Source organism: Leucoraja erinacea, chromosome 24, assembly GCF_028641065.1.
Source record: "Leucoraja erinacea ecotype New England chromosome 24, Leri_hhj_1, whole genome shotgun sequence".
In the NCBI taxonomy this organism is placed as follows: Eukaryota; Metazoa; Chordata; class Chondrichthyes; order Rajiformes; family Rajidae; genus Leucoraja; species Leucoraja erinaceus.
In genome coordinates, this window is record NC_073400.1 from 5,322,401 (window position 1) to 5,343,227 (window position 20,827).

A 20,827-nucleotide genomic window follows, 5' to 3' on the forward strand; every position below is an offset into this window, starting at 1 on the left:
CCAGACGGTGAGTGCAAACAGTCAGGGATGAAATCTCATGGAACATTTCCAATAAAAAGAGTCCCAGTTTGGATGTCGGTGAGGGCCAGCCAAGGAGCACGACCCTGCAGTAAAAGTATCCCACTCCCGAGTCCGGAGAAATAATTAGATCTGTGGGGAGTGATTAAAAAACATAAATGGTTGGGGTATCATCGCCCAGAATGAGTTTGTTTAGATTGTCAAGCACATGCCAGCAATTTGAAAGACCCGGAGTAACTCAGCGGGACCGGCAAGCATCTCTGGAGAAGGGTCTGATGAAGGGTCTCAACCCAAAACGTCACACATTCCTTCTCTCCAGAGATGCTGCCTGTCCCGCTGAGTTACATAGAAACATAGAAACATAGAAATTAGGTGCAGGAGTAGGCCATTCGGCCCTTCGAGCCTGCACCGCCATTCGATATGATCATGGCTGATCATCCAACTCAATATCCCGTACCTGCCTTCTCTCCATACCCCCTGATCCCCTTGGCCACAAGGGCCACATCTAACTCCCTCTTAAATATAGCCAATGAACTGGCCTCAACTACCCTCTGTGGCAGAGAGTTCCAGAGACTCACCACTCTCTGTGTGAAAAAAGTTCTCCTCATCTCAGTTTTAAAGGATTTCCCCCTTATCCTTAAGCTGTGACCCCTTGTCCTGGACTTCCCCAACATCGGGAGCAATCTTCTTGCATCTAGCCTGTCCAACCCCTTAAGAATTTTGTAAGTTTCTATAAGATCCCCTCTCAATCTTCTAAATTCTAGAGAGTATAAACCAAGGCTATCCAGTCTTTCTTCATCAGACAGTCCTGACATTACTCCGGCTCTTTGTGTCTATCTTCGGTTTAAACCAGCATCTGCAGTTCCTTCTCACACACTTTGAAAGAGCTGTCCTGTCAGTCGAGCCTGGCGTTGTAGGTTTATCCGCCTCCCTTTAGAAAGTGGTGATGAATCTACTTCTGCCACCATTTCAGTTACAGTTTAGTTTATTGTCACGTGTACTGAGGTACAGTGTCATCACTTTTGCTGCGTGCTATCCAGTCAGCTGAAAGACAATACACGATTACAATCGAGCCATTTACAGTGTATAGATACATGATATGGGAATAACATTTAGTGCAAGGTAAAGCCAACAAAGTCCGATCAAGGATAGTCCGAGGGTCACCAAAGAGGTAGATAGCAGTTCAGCAATGCTCTCTAGTTGTTGATAGGATGGTTTCCACTAGGGGGCGTCACATTGATGGCAGCCTCTGCCCACAGTCTGTCTGTTTTTTCAATCTTTTTTTAATTTTGAGTCTGTTTTAAAAGTGTGTTTTGGAGGACTTTGGTTTTTCTATGTGGGGGAGGGGGATTGGGTAAGGGGGAAACCGTTTCCCAGTCACTTCCTGGCGAGGATGCGACTCTTCTCCGAGTTGCGGTCCCCACGTCCCCGCCCTGGATTGACGTGGCCTTTCCTGCCGGGGACAGGACTGGATTGACCGTGGAGTGGGCAGATGCCCAGCTGGATCACCGTTTGAAGCTCCGGAGTGCTGGGCCTGCTGCTTCATCATCTCGGAGCTAGGGTTTGGAGAGCTCGCAGCACAGGCGGTGCTGACCAACATCGAGGAGTCCTGGGACCCTTTGCCGAGAGCCACCAGCATTAAATCTCCGACCAGCGCGGCCTTTGGACTTCGGGAGCCGCGGGCTCCGGTAGGAGGTGGCCGATTCGAATGTCCAAGCCGTTGAAGTGGTTCTCCCGTTCTGACGTCGGACTTCCATCATCCCGGCGTGAGGGGCTGGACATCGGGCCGCCCGTGGCGGCGACTGCGAGGGTTCGGGACCCCCTGACCTCGGGTGAACAACGGAGGAGGACGACTGAATTTTAGAGCCTTCCCTCTCAGTGGGAAATTTTGATCGCGCTGTGTGGGGATGTCTGTGTAAAAGACTATCGTGTTCTGTGCTCTTTATTATTCATATGGCTGTATGGTGACAACTGTACCATTTGGCACATGTGACAAATAAATGTATCTTGTATCTCTTGATACAGTTGCCTGATAACAGCTGGGAAGAAACTGTCCCTGAATCTGGGGGTGTGCGTTTTCATACTTCAGTATCTTTTACCTGATGGGAGAGGGGAGAAAAGGGAGGGGCCAGGGTGAAACATGTCCTTCATTACGCTGCTGCTTGTCCAGGCAGCGTGAGGTATAAATGGAGTCAATAGGAGGTAGGTTGCGTTGTGTGAGGGTCTGGGCTGCGTCCACAATTCGCTGCAATTTCCTGCGGTCCCGGATGGAGCTGTTCCCAAACCAAGCTGTGATGCATCCTGATCAACACTAAATGCTGGAGTAACACAGCGGGATAGGCAGCATCTCTGGAGAGAAGGAATGGGTGATGTTTCGGGTCGAGACCCTTCTTCAGACAGCAGTGTGATCTGCATTCTAACACTTGGCCATCTGAATCAACGAGACCAAGGTGGGATGTTGTTGCTTGAGGAGCTTCAGGCAGTCTGTGTTTATGTTTGTTTTGGCCTGGCTGAGGGTTAGCCTCGGAAAACTGCAATTAATGGATTAATTTCAGATAACCGCGAGCAGACGTGAAGATCTGTGAGGTGCAGGTGAGTTGCAGAGGATCCTGTTTCATAGCCAGCAGAACCATCAACACAGATCTGACTCACTGACAGTGTGTTTCTTATCACATCATCATTAACTGGCGGCCTGCCTGCCTGCCATGACTCACCAGAAGATATGGGGCCGGGGGTGGGGGGGGAATGGGGCTAAGTTTGAGTAATGCTGTCAATCAGCACCGGTTACCTTTCCTGGCTCTGAGTGATCTTATTGAAACACCTTTGTCCTCTGGGCATTTTTACTGCTGCCTTTTTTTGTCAAGCCTCCACTCCCAGCTTGCTACCTTCCCCATAACATCCCACCCGCTCTCCCTCATCTCCCTCCTCCATTTCCCTCCTCCATCTCCCTCTGAGGAGCCACCTCAATTAGCAATTAATCTTATACTGAGGGGTGAATGTCTGAATGTGTAGGAAGGAACTGCAGATAGCACAATGGGCTAAGAGTTCGGCTGGCGACCGGAAGGTAGCCGGTTCAAATCCCGCTTGGAGTGCATACTGTCGTTGTGTCCTTGGGCAAGACACTTCACCCACCTTTGCCTGTAATGGAATGTTACGGCGGCAGGCGCGGGCACACCGCGACGCCCTGTGTCTCCCTTTCAAAGGGAGATGCTAAAAATGCATTTCGTTGTCTCTGTACTGTACACTGACAATGACAATAAATTGAATCATTTCATTTTTTTTTTTTCAGATGCTTCTTTAAACCGAAGGTAGACATACCTGTAAAACGCTGGAGTAACTCAGCGGGACAGGCAGCATCCCTGGAGAGAAGGAATGGGCGATGTTTCGGGTCGAGACCCTTCTTCAGATTTTTCTCTCACTAAATGGCAATCTGGGGGGACATTACAACCCACGTGTCTTTTGAATGTGGAATGTGATGCGGAGATGTCTACGCAGCCACAGGGAGAATTTGCAAACTCCACCCAGTGGCATTAGAGGTCGCTTTGCTGTCCCTGACATGAGACTGATGGTGGCTGTAGGTGTGACTACGGCAGTTACTAAGAAATAGCTTGCTGCAAAGATCTCCAGGGCTTCCAACAAGAAAGTGACTATCTCCGCTGGCCACCAAGAATAACAAACCCTGAGACGGTCACCGCAGGATGCTCCACTACCTTGCCATCCACCGCACCACTTATGAGATCTTTTTAAGTATCATTTTTGCTGCTGAAGCATCAGGACATGGGTCTTTGACAGGGTAGACCTCAATCTTGTGAATTCCCTTTCTAAACCACTCCTCCTCAACCTTGACCGAAGAAGTAAGCCTTTTTGTCATCGGTCCTTATAACTCTTCACATAACACATCTGTAAAGAACCTTGGGACCTTGTGCTATTTTCACGGCACTAAATGGAAATGTTAATATTGTTATTCTAAACTCCATGAACCTCTTCAGTCTGTAGCTTTCCCCCAGATGCCTGATGTTCTGTATTCAAGCCATCTGAACACGATTGGATCACCATCCTGCAGTATTGTTCCCCTCTGCTCCAATTTCTCCCTGCACAGTCCACCCACCTTAATTGAAAGTTACCTAAACATAGATGAGCCAATACTTCAAATATGCAATACAAATCCCCACAAGTATTCAATGTCCAATTCACTGAGTGATCAGTTGTTCAATGCTTTCACACAGATATGATTCTTATGATATCATAATTATTGATTTGTGGCTTTGGTTCAGATGTGATGAGTAATATGTCAAAAGGTTGAAATTGCCACTCTCATGACAATATTTAGCGCTCAACATTTGTCCGATTCTACGTAATCTGCCACCATTCTGTAATTCACATCTGTGGCAATAGTCTTCAAACCCTATAGAATAGCCACACTAGTCCACTCACTTAAGAGTGCAATTCACCATTCAAATGTGGGGAGGGGATTGGAAATGTTTTCCTCATCCAAACACCCTGACAACGAACACTGTGAATATGTGGAAGTGATTTAATAGCTGCTCTGCAGATACGACAGGCTTCAACTTCTAGGAAATACTTTTAACAATATTTTCTACCTCTAACTGTGATAACATTGCTATGCAGTATTGTGTCTTCCTTTGTCTGATGAATCACATACTCTTGTGTGTGACGGCTGCACCTTCGTTCCTCACGGCTGGAGGAGGTTTCTGCTCGTCTAGAACTGGACATTAGACAACCAGACTGACAATTTCACACCTGTGGCTGCCCAGCAGTATCTGAGATAAGATTCCAATTGTCCTTTGCTCTGTCTGAAAGGTCAGGGAAATGTTAATAAAATGGGCATTTAACAGATCACAAAACGTAATTAATGATTTATTCTCAAATTGGAATGCTATTTCCTTTATTGCTTGACTGTTTAGCGGGGAGTTGCAAATGCAGGTAGTTCTGCTATAACACATGTTTCCACAATGCAAAATGGATATAACATGATCAATTAATTAGTTTAGTTCAGTTTAGAGAAACAGGCCCTTTGGTCCACTGAGTCCACGCTGACCACTTCAGAATAGGGGTGGAAGATTGCAACCTTCACGTGGTCCGCCCTGTTTCGACGAATGCAATCAACCCGGCGTGCACAATCAAATAAGATCAAATAGAACAAGTTGTCCTCCAACTTTAGGCTGTGCACGCCATACGCAAGAAGAAGACTTCAGAGTATTTATCCACTTCAGGGAATATTATGTGCACCTAATTATGTATAACGTGGTTTAATTGAGAACTGAAGAACCACTTTCAAGTTATTTTGGAAATTAGCAAGCAGAAAAATAACTGTCTTGGAAAAAAATGCTTCCTTGTAGGCAGTGATCAGCCACCCTGTGTAGGAAGGAACTGCAGATGCTGGTTTAAACTAAAGATAGACACAAACTGCTGGAGTAACATAGAAGGGTCTCAACCCTGAAATGTGACACATTCCTTCTCTCCAGAGATGTTGCCTGTCCCGCTGAGTTACTCCAGCATTTTGTGTCCATCTTCGATCAGACTCCCTTGTCTCTTAAGAATGTAGCTGTTTCTTTCACTATGGGAGGTCACTGAAATTGGCGTGGTCATTTCCAGTGCCACTTAGAGGCATTGAGTCATGGCACGGAAACAAGCCCTTGGGCCCAACTTGCCCATGCCGACCCACATGCCCCATCTACGTTAGTCCCACCTGCATATGCATTTGGCCCATATCCCTCTAAATCTCTTCCATTCCTGCACCTGTCCAAATGGCCATCCATGTACCAGTGCAATATTACTCTGTTAATTACTATGTTACATGCAGCCGTCAGTATTTTTTATCTTGTGGCAACAAAGATAAACATAATTAATAAAAAGACCTTTATTTTTTTTAAATCCTGTCGGGAAAAATATCTTTGTTATTATGTCTGTTCTATAACTATAACTATTCTATGATCTATAACTATTCTAGCCCTTAAGGCCTATTCCCCATTGACACAATTGCTTTGTAATGTAATTTTCTATGACACACCAGGTTTCTTAGGAACACAACTCTTGTGATATAGCAGAACTATCCGTAGCTGAATGGGAAGAGGCTGAAGTGAGCAGGTCAGCTCCCATTTGAAGTCCAGTGGGCATCTGATGCATGTTAATTCTGGATACAGACTGCACTGGTTCAGGAGCTTCACCTTTGTCCAAGTTCACCAAAGTTATTCCCCGTCTCACAATTTCTCCATCTCGGCATTAGCAATTTATATTCATACAGCAGCTTCAATGTAATAAACCTTTCCAAGGCACTTTACAATTTCCAAAACGATTTGACCCCATGTGTAGATGTTTCAACAAATGACCTGAAGCTTAACGCAAGATGTAGGTTTCAGCAACTGATTGGTGATTAGGCAAAGCATCAGGGATTTCCAGACCAGGCTAAGGCAGCTGAAGCCATCTTTACCTATGTTGCAGAAAGTGCTGCAGTAACTCAGCGGATCAGACAGCATCTCTGTAGGACATGGATACATGATGTTCTGGATTGGAATCCTTCTTCAGGCTGCAGTATGAGGGATTTGAAAACAAGGCCAATTATTTAATGGCTGACGTGTGAACAGCCGTGATGACTGAATGGTTAAAGTGTGACAATGCATCAATGCTGAAGGCAGTGGAGAGTAAACTATGTGTGGGGAAGAACTGTGTGGAGGAATCATGTCTAATATCATATAGGAATAATATAGACATGGGTGAGAGCCATCAGCAGTTGAGTTGAAGCAAGAATTGAGTTGGGTTTTGGTATTGAGATGAAATCTCCCACCCCTCAGTGACGTTGATGGGGTGGGAGATTGCAACCTTCGTGTGGTCCACCTTGTTTCAACTAATGTAATCAACCTGGCGTGCAGAATCAAATAAGATCAAATAGAACAAGTTGTCCTACAACTTTAGGCTGTGCACACCATACGCAAGAAGAAGTAGAAGTGACGTTGATATGTGGCCAGAAGGACACCTTGGGGTCAAAGTACTTCACTAATATGCTGAAAGGTTTGCTCAGCCTCCAATAAAAGTGAGAGAGATGGATGGAGCAAGAGGAAAGCTAATGGAGGTGCAAGCAGCAGCCAAAACAATGGCTTTGGTCTTCCCAATGCATTTTGTTAGAGGAAGTTTCTGCTCATCTAGATCTTTATATTAGACAACTAGACTGACAATTTCACACTGTTATTTCCTTTGCCTGCCCTGTGATCAGCTGAGAGAAGGTCCCAATTGTCCTAAATATCAGTGAAACCATGAAACATTGGAAAAAAACATAGCTTTTTAACAGATATAATTACAAATTGGAAAACGAGTAAGTAAGCACAAAAACATTTTTGTCTACTTTCTTTACTATAATTCTGTACTTAATTGGGACTTTTGTTTTCCCCCTACAGAAATATTCAAAATGAATTAGGTATGTCAAAGAATTAAGTCATTGGCAGAACTCTACATGCCTGTGTTGTTATGATGTAGCATCATCAATCAAATGTGGACTAATCCAGATAACATGAATTCAAATCCTTAAATTTTTTGTGCCAGAGACATTATCTGCTTCTCTTTCCACAGATCACTGAACGACCTCCTGAGTGGTTCCAGAATTTTTTGGTTCTAATTCAAATCCTCAGATGTTACAGAAATGTGTTTGAAATCTTAAATGCCTTGCTGATTTCTTAACCTGTAGCTCCACACACTATATGTGGCTCCAGTTCCTCAATAGTGCCCCTGACCCCTAACTGCCCTCTGTGATGGCATTGCCTACCACCACCTCTCAAGGCGGCACCTTTGACGGGCAACATATGTTCGTGCCTCACCAGTGGTGTCCGCATCACCACAATACCCCAATAAACCTATAACCTGGCAAAGACGAACGTGTGTACTGTGGCCAGTGGAAATAGCAATTCAAAGCTTAGGAAATTATGATGAAACAAATAAGGAAATTAAAAAGATTCAAATCTCGTAATTAACCTTTAGAGACCTAAACCTGTAGATCATTATAGTTGGTAAATTATCCTCTCTCATGGTTCCTTCAGTGACTATGGGGAATTTAGTCACATTAGGTTTTCAAGGCCAAAGCTTAGAAAGCCCAATATCTGCTAGCGATACTTTTACTAAGAACACAGTGTCAACAGCCAAACTCAATAAAGATATCATTGATCAGCTGTGATCATATTCGATGGCGGTGCTGGCTCGCAGGGCTGAATGGCCTACTCCTGCACCTACTTTCTATGTTTCTATGTTTCTATAAGTGAAGGACAATCCTGTAGCTAAGCCAGGGATTGTGGATTTGGGTTTGGGGCAGTGGAGGTGGGGTGATTAGTAGTGGTGTTAGGAGGATATGAGGGGAGACAGGAGAGCTGTTTGAGGTTGGGAACTACTGACTGTGAGGAAGACAACCTTTCATCCACCACAATCCCCTTCATCTCTCAGAGGCTAGTGGACGTTGGAATTTTCCCCTGGGGCAGCACAGAATGGAAGGTGTAATATACACTGGGTGGTCTGAAACAATGCACCGTGACCCCATCACCAACAGGCAATCAATCCCACCGTCGTGCATGAGAAGGCTCACGGGCGTCTTCATCTCTAACTGGCTCCAGCAACACAACCAGCTATTGCTGCGTCTGCAGTCCAGGCCACACTTTAAACCTGTGTGGGATACAGTCACAAATAAACCATTATCTATTTATCACTTGATCAGTCATGCCCTGCACTTTATCACAGATCTCTCCTTTTGTTCTTCCCTTTTTTCTCATCCTGACATCCCGGGCTCTGCGTTTAATTAAAACTATTAAATCTCGAGCTTTCCAATCTAATGAATGATCATTGACCTAAAATGTTGACTTTCTCATGTCTTCACAGATTCTACTTGATATGCAGATTGTTTCCAGAATTTTGTTTATATTATGGACAGAACAGGACATTTTGTCCAAGTGTTCTCGACCAGTGTTTATACTCCATGAGTTGCTTCCCATTCTAGTTCCGACTTCACATCCTGTCTTTCCCTTCATTATTCCCTCATGCCTACATCAAGTTTCCCCGCCACAGTGTCGTTCATCTCCACTTCAATCATCTCTACATTAATTGCCTTCATTTGTCAATGATCACTGAAATAATTTCTGCTGGACCAGTTTTCCCCTTATCCATTGAAACAAAGCCTGTTATTTTAATGATCCCTGTCAGTGCCTCTCTAAGTTCTCTCTCTTCCAGAGACAAGCTTCATCCACTTACCCAACCCTTCCTGACAAATGTACCCAGTCATTTACTTGTCACCTTATGGTCACACTGCCTCCAGTAACCCACTATCATTTTCATGTAGCATATTGACAGTGTTTAGTCTAGTTATTATCGGACGGGATGACTAAAGTGTGTCTCGTGTCAGCAAACACCATTGCCATTCTGTAGATAGACACATTCAGTGGCGATGTCCTCTGAATGTGTTAATGGCACATACACTGGGATTACATTCTGTTAAAACTAAGGAGCATGGAGAGCCGTAACTGGGGCACTCACCCAACACCACTAAAGATGAGTGTCACCCTGTGTAGGAAGGACTGAGAGATGCGGGTTTATGTTGAAGAGAGACACAAGATGCTGGAGTAACTCAGCGGGACAGGCAGCATCTCTGGATGGAAGGAATGGGTGACGTTTCGGGTCGAGACCCTTCTAATTTGTAATCCTTCAGATAAATCATTTCCCCTTGAACAGTGGTACCCAAATACAGAATTCAGTATATGAGCAGTTCCCTCTTTATACAGTATCTATGCCAATGTATAACAAAGCAACGAAGAAAAGCACCAAACTCCAAGTTTACACAGAAATGCAAGAAACAAACAAACAACAGCAAATAGATCTTGATGCAAGTTAATGGTACTTGCTGGGTGGGCTCTTTACGATAACTTAGATTTGCCACTATATCTTTAGATTGAAATGTTATGCATTGGATCATAAATAGCATCATGGGTCTGTTACAGTTTTAGGATGCTTCGTGCTCAGGTCAAGGTCGTGTGTCTGTACATATCCTTCACTCCAGCCAAACCGCACCATTGGGGCTAGATGTTCCCGATTCTCAATAGCCCTTCTGTGAAAATGTGCTTCGTAATGTCACTCAGGCGCTGGGCTCTCAGTCTAAGATTACTTTCTTGAGTGATCTCTATCAGGAGGCAGAACTTTAAATATTCAGGGCATGGAGTCCATCCCGTTTTTTTTTCTCTCACTTTAATTAGAAAAAAAAGTTTCTCTGTGAAATTACAAACAAGATACTTATGTGGGATGTCTTAAAACTACAGTACAGTGTATAATGCAACTGTTTGCATCAACCTAGACTGCAGGAATAGCACTTGGAGTCTGGCAAATATTAACGTACTGGTAGCAGTGTAAGAATTATTACAATATTTAAAAAAAATTAGACCATAAAAAAGTACAGGCGAGTTGCACTATTGAAATCAGCAGCAGCAAACCAGAGCTTAACCTTACTCCCAATGTCGTTACAGACATCCCTTTACAGTTTGAAGGCTGTAGCTCCTGATATGTTCAAATCAACAGATAGTCATATCCCAATAGGTTTCTTTCCTTCACACTCTCGCTCTCTCTCGCTCCCTCTCACACACACACACACACACACACTCTGCTATCCTTTCATAGCTAATGTCCATAGTGCAGGTTGTCTAGTTAATGCAGTTACACAATTGCCTTTAGAAAGTGCAAGCCCTTGTTTTCTGGTACAGTATGCAGCTTCACATCCCTCCGAATGATCGCAAGGAGCAGTCAGCAGCTTTTCCACTTATTAATAAGGCATTGACATACCAATAAAAAAAATAAGAATTACCAGGCTGGAGATACTAGTTGCATGTGGCTGATGCTACGGGGAGATCCTCATTACTTGACAGCTATAGGAGCCACGTCCTTCATTTTATAATGTCTCTTTTCAATGGGCAATTGCACAGTTCCATTTAAAATAAAACATTGCAAATTGTAATGTTCAGGATTTATGCTTAGATTGCTATTCCCCCATTGAAAAGGAATATGCGGTAATTTACTGAACATGTCCAATGGTTCAAAATGGTCCCCTGGGAGGTGTAGTCCACCTTAGTGCTTTGCAGAGTGTTAACTAAAATGAAAAGCCATGCAGCTAAACTACAGCTCCCAAAATGCCACGCGCTTCCACGCATATCCCATATTAAGACAGCGCTGCTCATTGTAATCAAGTCTGATCCAGCCACTCTGCACGTTTCGGTGCTTTGCAGGTGTGGAAGTCGACTGTCTCCTGGCATTCCTTGCACTTGACGGCACAGCACCAGTGGAACTTGCACTCGCACTTGGTGACGCGTGCAACCCGCGTTGTGTCATAGCCCCGGCCGCAGCACATCACTTCACACCCATCCATGCCCCTGGAGAACTTGTTGCAAACTCTCCCGGCTGTGCCCAAGGACCCTGCAAAAAGACAGTGAAGAGGAGATCGTTAACGATGGGTGGGTCTGGTTTGACATACAAAGCATTCCGCTGGTAACAGAGTCACAGAGAGTCACAGACCACTCTTATCCCAGGAAAAAAATTTACACATTTTCTGTATAAACAGAAGAATTGGGGAAATTTGGGGGGGGGGGGGGGGGGGGGGGGAATTGATTCCTATACTTCTTTCATGACCTTCGGAGAAAGACAAACACTTAAGACCCAGTGAACTTCCCTTGAATTGAGTCATCGTCTTTAAGTAAGAAATGCGATGACTAATTTGGCTTTGTAAGATCCCAGAAGCAGCTATTTGATACTGACCAGATAATTCTTTGTAACTATACTCTGAGACAATTTACTTTCTATTTACTAGAAAAAAAAATCCTCTGGCACTGCTATTGGTTTAGATCTACCTTCAGATTTCTGGAGTGGAAACAGGAATCTCCATAATTCCAAGCAAGAGTCCTATTTACTGATCCACAGCCAACCAGAGAACATTAAGGTTAATATACTGTGGTGTAGATGCATGCTTCATAAACCATTCAGTATTGGTATAACCTAGCATTGATATGGACGGCAAACTTTCTGTTAAACATCAATCCATAGGAACATCAGTGGCAATTAGTCAAGGCTGAGTCGTGCTCAGTAAAGCAATTCCCTTGTATTTAAATGGAATCATAACATGAAATCTTAAGACATTGGAGGATTTGAAAAAGCTATTTGTTCCAGGCCAATCCCCCTCATTCTCCCATAGTCTGATTATAGCATGGTCAGCCTCGATTGAAAATATCCTTCTGCCTTACCGAATCTGTTTATTATCGTCAACATTTTGAAAATAAAGTTCCTCCTAGTCATCTCTTCCAAATGTATTAATTACTATTATATGCATGTCTCCAGTCGTCGCAGTTTTAACTAATGGAGCTTAAGGGTGATTAGAAATTAGGCAAGAAACAAAAAATGATCATTGAAACATAGAAACATAGAAATTAGGTGCAGGAGTAGGCCATTCGGCCCTTCGAGCCTGCACCGCCATTCAATATGATCATGGCTGATCATCCAACTCAGTATCCCGTACCTGCCTTCTCTCCATACCCCCTGATCCCCTTAGCCACAAGGGCCACATCTAACTCCCTCTTAAATATAGCCAATGAACTGGCCTCAACTACCCTCTGTGGCAGAGAGTTCCAGAGATTCACCACTCTCTGCGTGAAAAAAGTTCTTCTCATCTCGGTTTTAAAGGATTTCCCCTTTATCCTTAAGCTGTGACCCCTTGTCCTGGACTTCCCTAACATCGGGAACAATCTTCCTGCATCTAGCCTGTCCAACCCCTTAAGAATTTTGTAAGTTTCTATAAGATCCCCTCTCAATCTTCTAAATTCTAGAGAGTATAAACCAAGTCTATCCAGTCTTTCTTCATAAGACAGTCCTGACATCCCAGGAATCAGTCTGGTGAACCGTCTCTGCACTCCCTCTATGGCAATAATGTCCTTCCTCAGATTTGGAGACCAAAACTGTACGCAATACTCCAGGTGTGGTCTCACCAAGATCCTGTACAACTGCAGTAGAACCTCTCTGCTCCTATACTCAAATCCTTTTGCAATGAAAGCTAACATACCATTCGCTTTCTTTACTGCCTGCTGCACCTGCATGCCTACCTTCAATGACTGGTGTACCATGACACCCAGGTCTCGCTGCATCTCCCCCTTTCCCAATCGGCCACCAGTTGAAGTTAGTGTTGGAATATTTTCCATAGGAAATTGAATTGGTAGAAATATATCCTTTGGACAACTGTGTAAACCTTGCGGGGATTTCAACAGAATGATACAAAGTGTAAATTGAGGATCAATTATTGAGTTCAGAAGATTGAAAGGTGATGTAATCGGGATATTTCAAACTGGATGTGATATAGATGATAGGAAGAAATTATTTCTCTTAGTAGGCAGTTGAAGAAAAAGGTGAATGGCATAATCCGAACCGAAAACCAGTTATTCAGGAATGAAATCAGAAATCACATCTTCACATAAAGGCTGAAATACTTTTCCTCAAAAGTGCGTGGGCTCTGGTGGGATTTTTCATGAATCAGACCAAAATGTTAATTTCAGTTAATGCCATTGGTCAAAGATGCATAAATGATCCATGACCTGATTCAAGAGCAAGATTGGGTGCTCTATCGATTCCATGTGATATATTGCAAATTTACACCCAGCAATATTGTACCATAAATGGTGAGGAAGAAGGGGGAACATAGAGAAAACAGACTGAGTAGCTAAACATCCATTGTTGGGAAAATACCAACGTCTATTGTAAAGGCTGTCTGAACAGGATTCCTGGAAAATATCAACAGGATTTGACAACGTGGACATGGATTTATGAACGACGACCTGCTGATGTTTGTTGAGAATATAGCTAGACGTATAGATATGGAATAGATAGCCGTGAGTCAACTGCCAGCCCACCAGCCATGAGTGAGTGAGCTGCCAGCACAACAGGCTTGAGTGACTGAGCCGCCAGCCCAAGAATCCATTTGGCCCGCAATGTCCATTCTAGCCCTCTGGAAACTAGTCCCTTCAGCCCACAACACCCATACTAGTGCTTCAGAAAGCCCCCCCCCCCCCCCCCCCCCCCCACCTCACTGACCACCAATATTGGAATTGGTGGAGAGGTGGAATATTGCTTTGGGAGACCAGCCCTCCCGTGTGATGCTGAGACCCAACGGGTCCCACTTAGTAAGATCATAAAATCATACATCATAAGAGATAGGTAGAATTAGGCCATTCAGCCCATCTACTCTGCCATTCTCTCCCTCCTAACCCCATTTTCCTGCCTTTTCCCATAACCCCTGACACCAGTACTAATCAAGAATCTATCTATCTCTGCCTTAAAAATATCTATTGACTTGGCCACCAAAGCCTTCTGTGGCAAATAATCCACAGATTCACCACCCTCTGACTAAAGAAATTCCTCCTCATCTCCTTCTTAAAGGACCGTCCTTTAATTCTGAGGCTATGACCTCTAGTCCTAGACTCTCCCACTGGTGGAAATGTGCTCTCCCCATCCACTCTGTCCAAGCCTTTCACTATTCTGTATGTTTCAATGAGGTCCCCCCTCATTCTTCTAAACTGCTGCAAATAAAGGCCCAGTGCCGTCAAACGGCCCAGTGCCTGACAAGTGGACAAAGAACCAATACGTGCACAAGATAAGAACTATTCCACTGCTAGTCACTTCTGGATTCATGAATAGATTCCAAAGCAGAGCCTCATTCAGTTTGATCAACCTCATGTTCTCCCTTTCATCTTTATCTGGTTGTCACTTGAATGCAGAATTGGAGAACTCAAGATCGGAACTACTGTAAGAAACCTGAAAGGAAAGTAAAAGTAGAATTTGTTCAACTCTACACAGATGATGATAGTCAATGCTGTGTTGAGCTGAATAAATTACTGGAATGGGATAGAGACTGCAGTGTTCTGAGTAGACACAAAGGATCTTCCATATTGTGGAAGTTATCGAGAATGTTGTTCATGTAAACGAATTGAGATGGCGAGATTGGATAAATATTCGACAAGAGCAACTTGTCATTGTGTTTAATAGTGTGGAAAGAAAATCAAGGTAGGATACAAATTACACTGCTTGCTGGCTATCGGCCACTGGAGCCTCCCGACCACAACCAGAGTCATTAACGTGCCTGAGTTGAGTCGTGGATGGAGGGGCTGGTCAGAAGAGCAGGTATGCTGGGAATTGAGGCTGTTGTTCCAAATGTGCTTTGTTCTTCCTAATGTTCTCATTAGGCATTTCTGGATTATCGCACACAGTTCCCACTTTACCAAGCTCGTTTTCCAAATTGAAGCAATATGTGTGTGTTAAATTTAAACATTAGAAAGTCAACATCTGGAGCTGAGTGCATTTTTTTGTCAGATGTGAAATCTTTGATCTAACACTTGAATTGATCAGTTGCCACTATGTAGGCTTCTCTTTAGAAGGTGCATTACATTCAAAGCCTGCAAGGCCCGATGGAATTGTTTGATATGCCAAACCTTCCCCAAGGTGGTCCTGTGAACGTAATGACTCCAATTCTTGCACTTGTGCCAATTTATCATAAGAACCAGCAAATTACAAAGGTTACAATACACGCCAGATGCATTGCACTGAAATGATCAACTAGATAGAAGTGTAGGTCTCAGTCCAGCAGAAATTCTTCTGTACCCCAGTAATGGCCCTGTCCCACTTTCCCAAGTTACTCACGAACTCTCCCGAGTTTTCCCCTTGATTCGAACTCGGGGAATGTCGGGTAATATCGGTAGTGAGCTCGTAGGAGCCCGTAGGAGTCCGTAGATGTTTCGTAGGGGCTCGTAATGCCAGCCGTAGGAAGTCGGGGCATCAGGTAAAGGGCCTGTCCCACGAGCATGCGACCTGCATGCGACCTGCATGAGGAAAGCGTGACCAAACCGGAAGCGGGGGCCGCACGGATGTCGAGTGATCCCCGTACAGGGCCGGTCCCACCAGCATGCGCCTGCTTGCGGCGAGCGCGACCAAACCGAAAGCGGGGGCCGCGCGGAGGTCGAGTGAGTGACGTGAAGTTCGAGCGAAGTCCGCGGGAAGTTTGCGCGTGATGTACGGCGTAGAGACGCCCTTACGCCGGTTGCAAGCGCGACCTAACGTGGTCGCTTGGGCCGTACAGCTTCGTGGGGCCAGTCCCACTTTGATCGCCGGAGCCGTATGAAGTTGTGCGGAGCTGGTCCCGACATCGCGCGGGGCGCCGAAAAACTGACCGTGTTCAAAAATTCCGCGCGGCAACGGCGTAAGGGCGTCTCTACGCCGTACATCACGCGCAAACTTCCCGCGGACTTCGCTCGAACTTCACGTCACTCACTCGACCTCCGCGCGGCCCCTGCTTCCGGTTTGGTCACGCTTGCCGCATGCAGGTCGCATGCAGGTCGCATGCTCGTGGGACAGGCCCTTAAGTCGGGACGTTTTTTCAACATGTTGAAAAATGTCCACGAGTTAAAAAAATAGCCCCGAGTACCTACGAACGGCTATTACCGAGTTCTCCGAGTTCGAATCAAGGGGAAAAGTCGGGGGAGTTCGTGAGTAACTCGGGAAAGTGGGACAGGGGCTTAATTCATAGCTGGTGCTCTGGTCTAGGCATACAGATAAGAACATAAGAAACTAGCAGGAGTAGGCCAATTAGCCCTTTTAGTTTGCTCGGCCATTCAACAAGATGGAGGGTAATCCCTCGCTCCTCCCTTGTAACTTAATTGTCTGCCAGCTTTAACTCTAAATATATTCAACAACTCCCCCTCTTCTGTTCTGTGAGGTGCAGACCTCCAAAGGTTGGATCCATTATTGGAGGTGTGTCGGACTAGGAGACACAATTTCAGAATTAGGGGATGTCCATCCTGGTGAAAGTAAAACATGTAACTTACCGCAATCTTAACTGGGCAACCACTTATTCTAAAATGAAGCCTAGTTATCCTGTCCTAGATATCCTGTTAAAGGGAATCTGTTCAGAATTAATTCTGTCAATTTGGGCGGCACGGTGGCGCAGCGGTAAAACTGCTGCCTTACAGTGCCAGAGACCCGGATTCGATCTTGACCAGGGGTTGCTGTCTGTGTGGAGTTTGTATGTTCTCATTGTGACTGCTTGGGATTTCCCCGGGTTTTCCTATTTCTTCCCACATTCCAAAGACATGCAGGTTTCTAGGTTAATTGGCTTCGATAAAAAATATTAAAAATTGTCCCTAGTGTGTAAGATATGTGTAAGTATGTGTGTATGGGGTGATCGCTGGTCGGCACAGACTTGATGAGCCGAAGGGCCTGGTTCTGTGTTGTATCTCAAAAGTTTAAAAAATTCCCCTTAGAATTTCATATGCTTATAAATTGTAATGCTTTAATTTATAGGACAGACGTGCTACTTAAGAGGGACGGGTGCTCTGATTTTGAGGAATGAATGCTATGAACTTGGGGTGCAGATGCTCCATGCAGAAGCAAATGTTCTCATCCGGGGGGGGGGGGGGGGGGGGCGGCTCTGTTTGTTCTTGGTGTACAGAAGCACAGAGCAAGCATGAACTAATGTTAAGGAGCACTGACTGTGGTGTAGGTCACTGATGTTCTGATCTAAGGTGCAGGAGCTTGGTTTATGGAGCAAATGCTCTAACTTGTGCAGGTGATGTGATATTGGATGCCAGTTGCTCCAATGTAAAAATGCAGATCCTCAGATGTCTGGGTGAAGGTGTTGCATTTTTAGCGACAAACCAGGGCATGACCTTTATAGGCCTGTCCCACTTAGGCGATTTTTTCGGCATTTGCCGGCGACTGTCATAGTCGTAGAAGGTCGCATAAAAACCGGCGACTTGCGACAATGTCTACGACAATCTATGACAACCTACCACCTGGTCAACGTCAAGTTACGGGAAGCTACCGACAACTGGCGACCCATTAGTACGTCCACCTACGACAACCTACGTCCATCTGCGACAAGCTACGACAAGGTACGAAACATGTCCGCGCAACTGAAGACAACTTAAGACGATTCAGTTGCCGGTACCTGTCACTGGTTGACGTAGGTAGTCACCAATGGAATTCACCAAAATCAGCCTACGCCATCCTGGCGACAAACTACGACAGCACCTATGCCGGGAGGAGTCAAGTTACACTCATTGGCGTCAAGCCCACTATTGCTGACTGTCGGCGAAAGGTTTTGAACTTGTCAAAATCCTGCAATGGCCTGAAAAACACTACAATCAAATTCCACCGAACTAGGGAAATACATGTTGTGATCTGGGGCTACAGATGTTAGAATCAGAGTCATAGAGAAATGCAGCAGGAGCTTAGTGGCCTTACCAACCAACTGTGGGCTGTGGGAGGAAACTGGAACACCTGGAAGAAACCTACACAGTCACAGGGAGAATGTACAAGATCCACACAGACAGCACCTGAGGTCAGAATTGAACCAGGATCTCTGGCACTGCAATGGTTTTCTGATTCACTGGTGGAAATGCTCTGACTTGGGAGGAGGGAGTGGCTCTCTGTTGGGGTGATGAAGAGGCACAAATCCCCTTATCTATCTGGGGGTAGGCAAAGATGGTCTCCTCTCAGGAAACAGATGATGTGATCTCGGAGAGAAAATTCTCTGAACTAGAGTTTGGTCTTCTCTGAATTACAGATGCAGGTGGACTAATATAGATGCAGAGGTAGATGCGCTGGCATTCTGAGGAAATGCTGAGAACCTGGGGTATGGTTGTGGTGACATAGTGCTCTTGTCTAGAGAATGAGAAGCTCTAAGCTTGAGGTTCAGATAGTCTGATGTAAGGGCTCAGGTGCCCTGATGTAGAGGTGCTGGTGGTCTGGGAATCCCGGATGCTCTTATCTACTGGTGTAGATGCACTGAACAAGGTGCAGTTACTCTGATCCTCTTACATGGATCTTTAGATGCTCTGTGGAGTGAATGCAGTTATCTTCAGGCAGAGTGTCACAAATGTTTGAAAGCAAAGTTGATGTCTATAAAATATAATAAAAAATGTTAGTTGACATTCACTATTTAATACCAAGAGCTGCTAATCAGTTTGTTTCTTTGGGTCCACAATGACTATTCCTGGTATCAGACTTTCAGACTAATGTGTGATGGTATGCCTGTGTTTCCCAGAACCTAACCATCTGATCTCCACGTGCAGATTATAAAAACACTGCACAATTATGATCTTAGTTCTAAGATATGCACAAAATGCTGGAGTAATTGTGTGGGACAGGCAGCATCTCTGGAGGGAAAGAACGGGTGACGTTTCGGGTCGAGACCCAAGGGTCCTGGCCCGAAACATCACCCATTCCTTCTCTCCAGTGATGCTGCCTGTCCCGCTGAGTTAATCCAGCATTTGGTGTCTATCTTTGGTTTAAACCAGCATCTGCAGATCCTTCCAGCACATAATATTATTTCCATCTTTTGTGTCACACTTTTACAAGAGGACTAGGAAAGACAATATCAGTGATGAGTTGATGATGTAGTTGTAACAACTGGAAAATTAAACTATATAGAAACAAATTGTACCAAATTTACTGATGCAATATAACTTGCTTTTGCATGACGATTAAAAGTATTAAATGACCTCTTCACTTGTTTTATAAAATCTCATGCTAAAAATGGCCATAGTTTTCCATAGTAAGTTTTCATTTTAAAATGATGCTGACTCTAACTTTATGACTTTGCTTATGATTATATTTCTTTATGTCTCTCAATAGACAATAGACAATAGGCGCACGAGTAGGCCATTCGGCCCTTCGAGCCAACACCGCCATTCAATGTGATCATGGCTGATCATCCCCTATCAGCCATAATCACTGATCCTGCCTTTTCCCCATATCCCCTGACTCCGCTATCTTTAAGAGCCCTATCTAGCTCTCTCTATCTCCATATTCATAACCAGAAATACCAGGATCTTACAGCACAGTGGGAGCGAGAAGTTTAACAAATGCTCAGACAAGGTTCACAAATAGCTTGTTATTATTTAGTCAATAACATAAAAAGCACCAAAGCTTTATCCTGAGCCATCTAACTTTGTATTGTCTTTATTTATCATATGTACGCACTATCGTGTCAAAACCCCAACAAAGATGACTTTTCCTCCACATTATTCCTGTGTACAAAGTTAGACTGGAAATGCAAAGGGCAAATTTTAAGATTTATTAAAGTGCTTGAGAGAATACATTTATTTTGTCATACAGCATAAAAGAAGACTGTTTGATTCATCATGCCTGTGGTGACTCACTGAAAGAACGACCTTATAGTCCCACTTTCAAAGTCCTGGAAAAGTCCCCCTTTTACAAACGCACCTTTTAAAGTTACGCCTGCCTCCATTATCTTTAAGGCAGAGCAGGCCAGATCATTGCACAATGCATTAACATTACACTGAAATAATTCTCCTCAATTCCCCTTGGTTTCTTTTGGAGATGATCTTTAATTTGTGTCGTCTAGTTACAGACCGTGGGCCACTAGGAACAGTTTCTTTAGTAAGCCCCACTTAAAAATCCATTCCATTCGATGTATAAACTATGTTAGCATGATAATGATATGATGATTTACTCTGGTTCACAAAAGTAACAAAGGGACACCAATGCAGGATTAGTGGGGAAAACACAAAGGACGAGTTTCTGCAGTATTGAACTTTCTATCACTAAGAAGCTTGAAAACCAATCATGGCTTTAGTACACATGACCTATAACCATATAACACCATATAACAATTTCAGCACGGAAACAGGCCATCTCGACCCTTCTAGTCCGTGCCGAACACATAATCTCCCCTAGTCTCATATACCTGCGCTCAGACCATAACCCTCCATTCCCTTCCCATCCATAT

General features: G+C 44.4%; 1 protein-coding gene across 1 annotated transcript in view; it reads right to left on the bottom strand.

The window, feature by feature from the left end:
• Positions 1-7,297: 7,297 nt before the first annotated feature.
• LOC129708591 (protein Wnt-2b-A) overlaps positions 7,298-20,827 on the bottom strand; it is a 54,663-nt gene continuing 41,133 nt past the window's right edge. Inside the window, exon 5 of the mRNA XM_055654419.1 lies at positions 7,298-11,463. Within this exon, the coding sequence (XP_055510394.1) occupies positions 11,234-11,463 (230 nt within the window). The 3' untranslated portion in view covers positions 7,298-11,233. The remainder of the gene's footprint in view (positions 11,464-20,827) is intronic.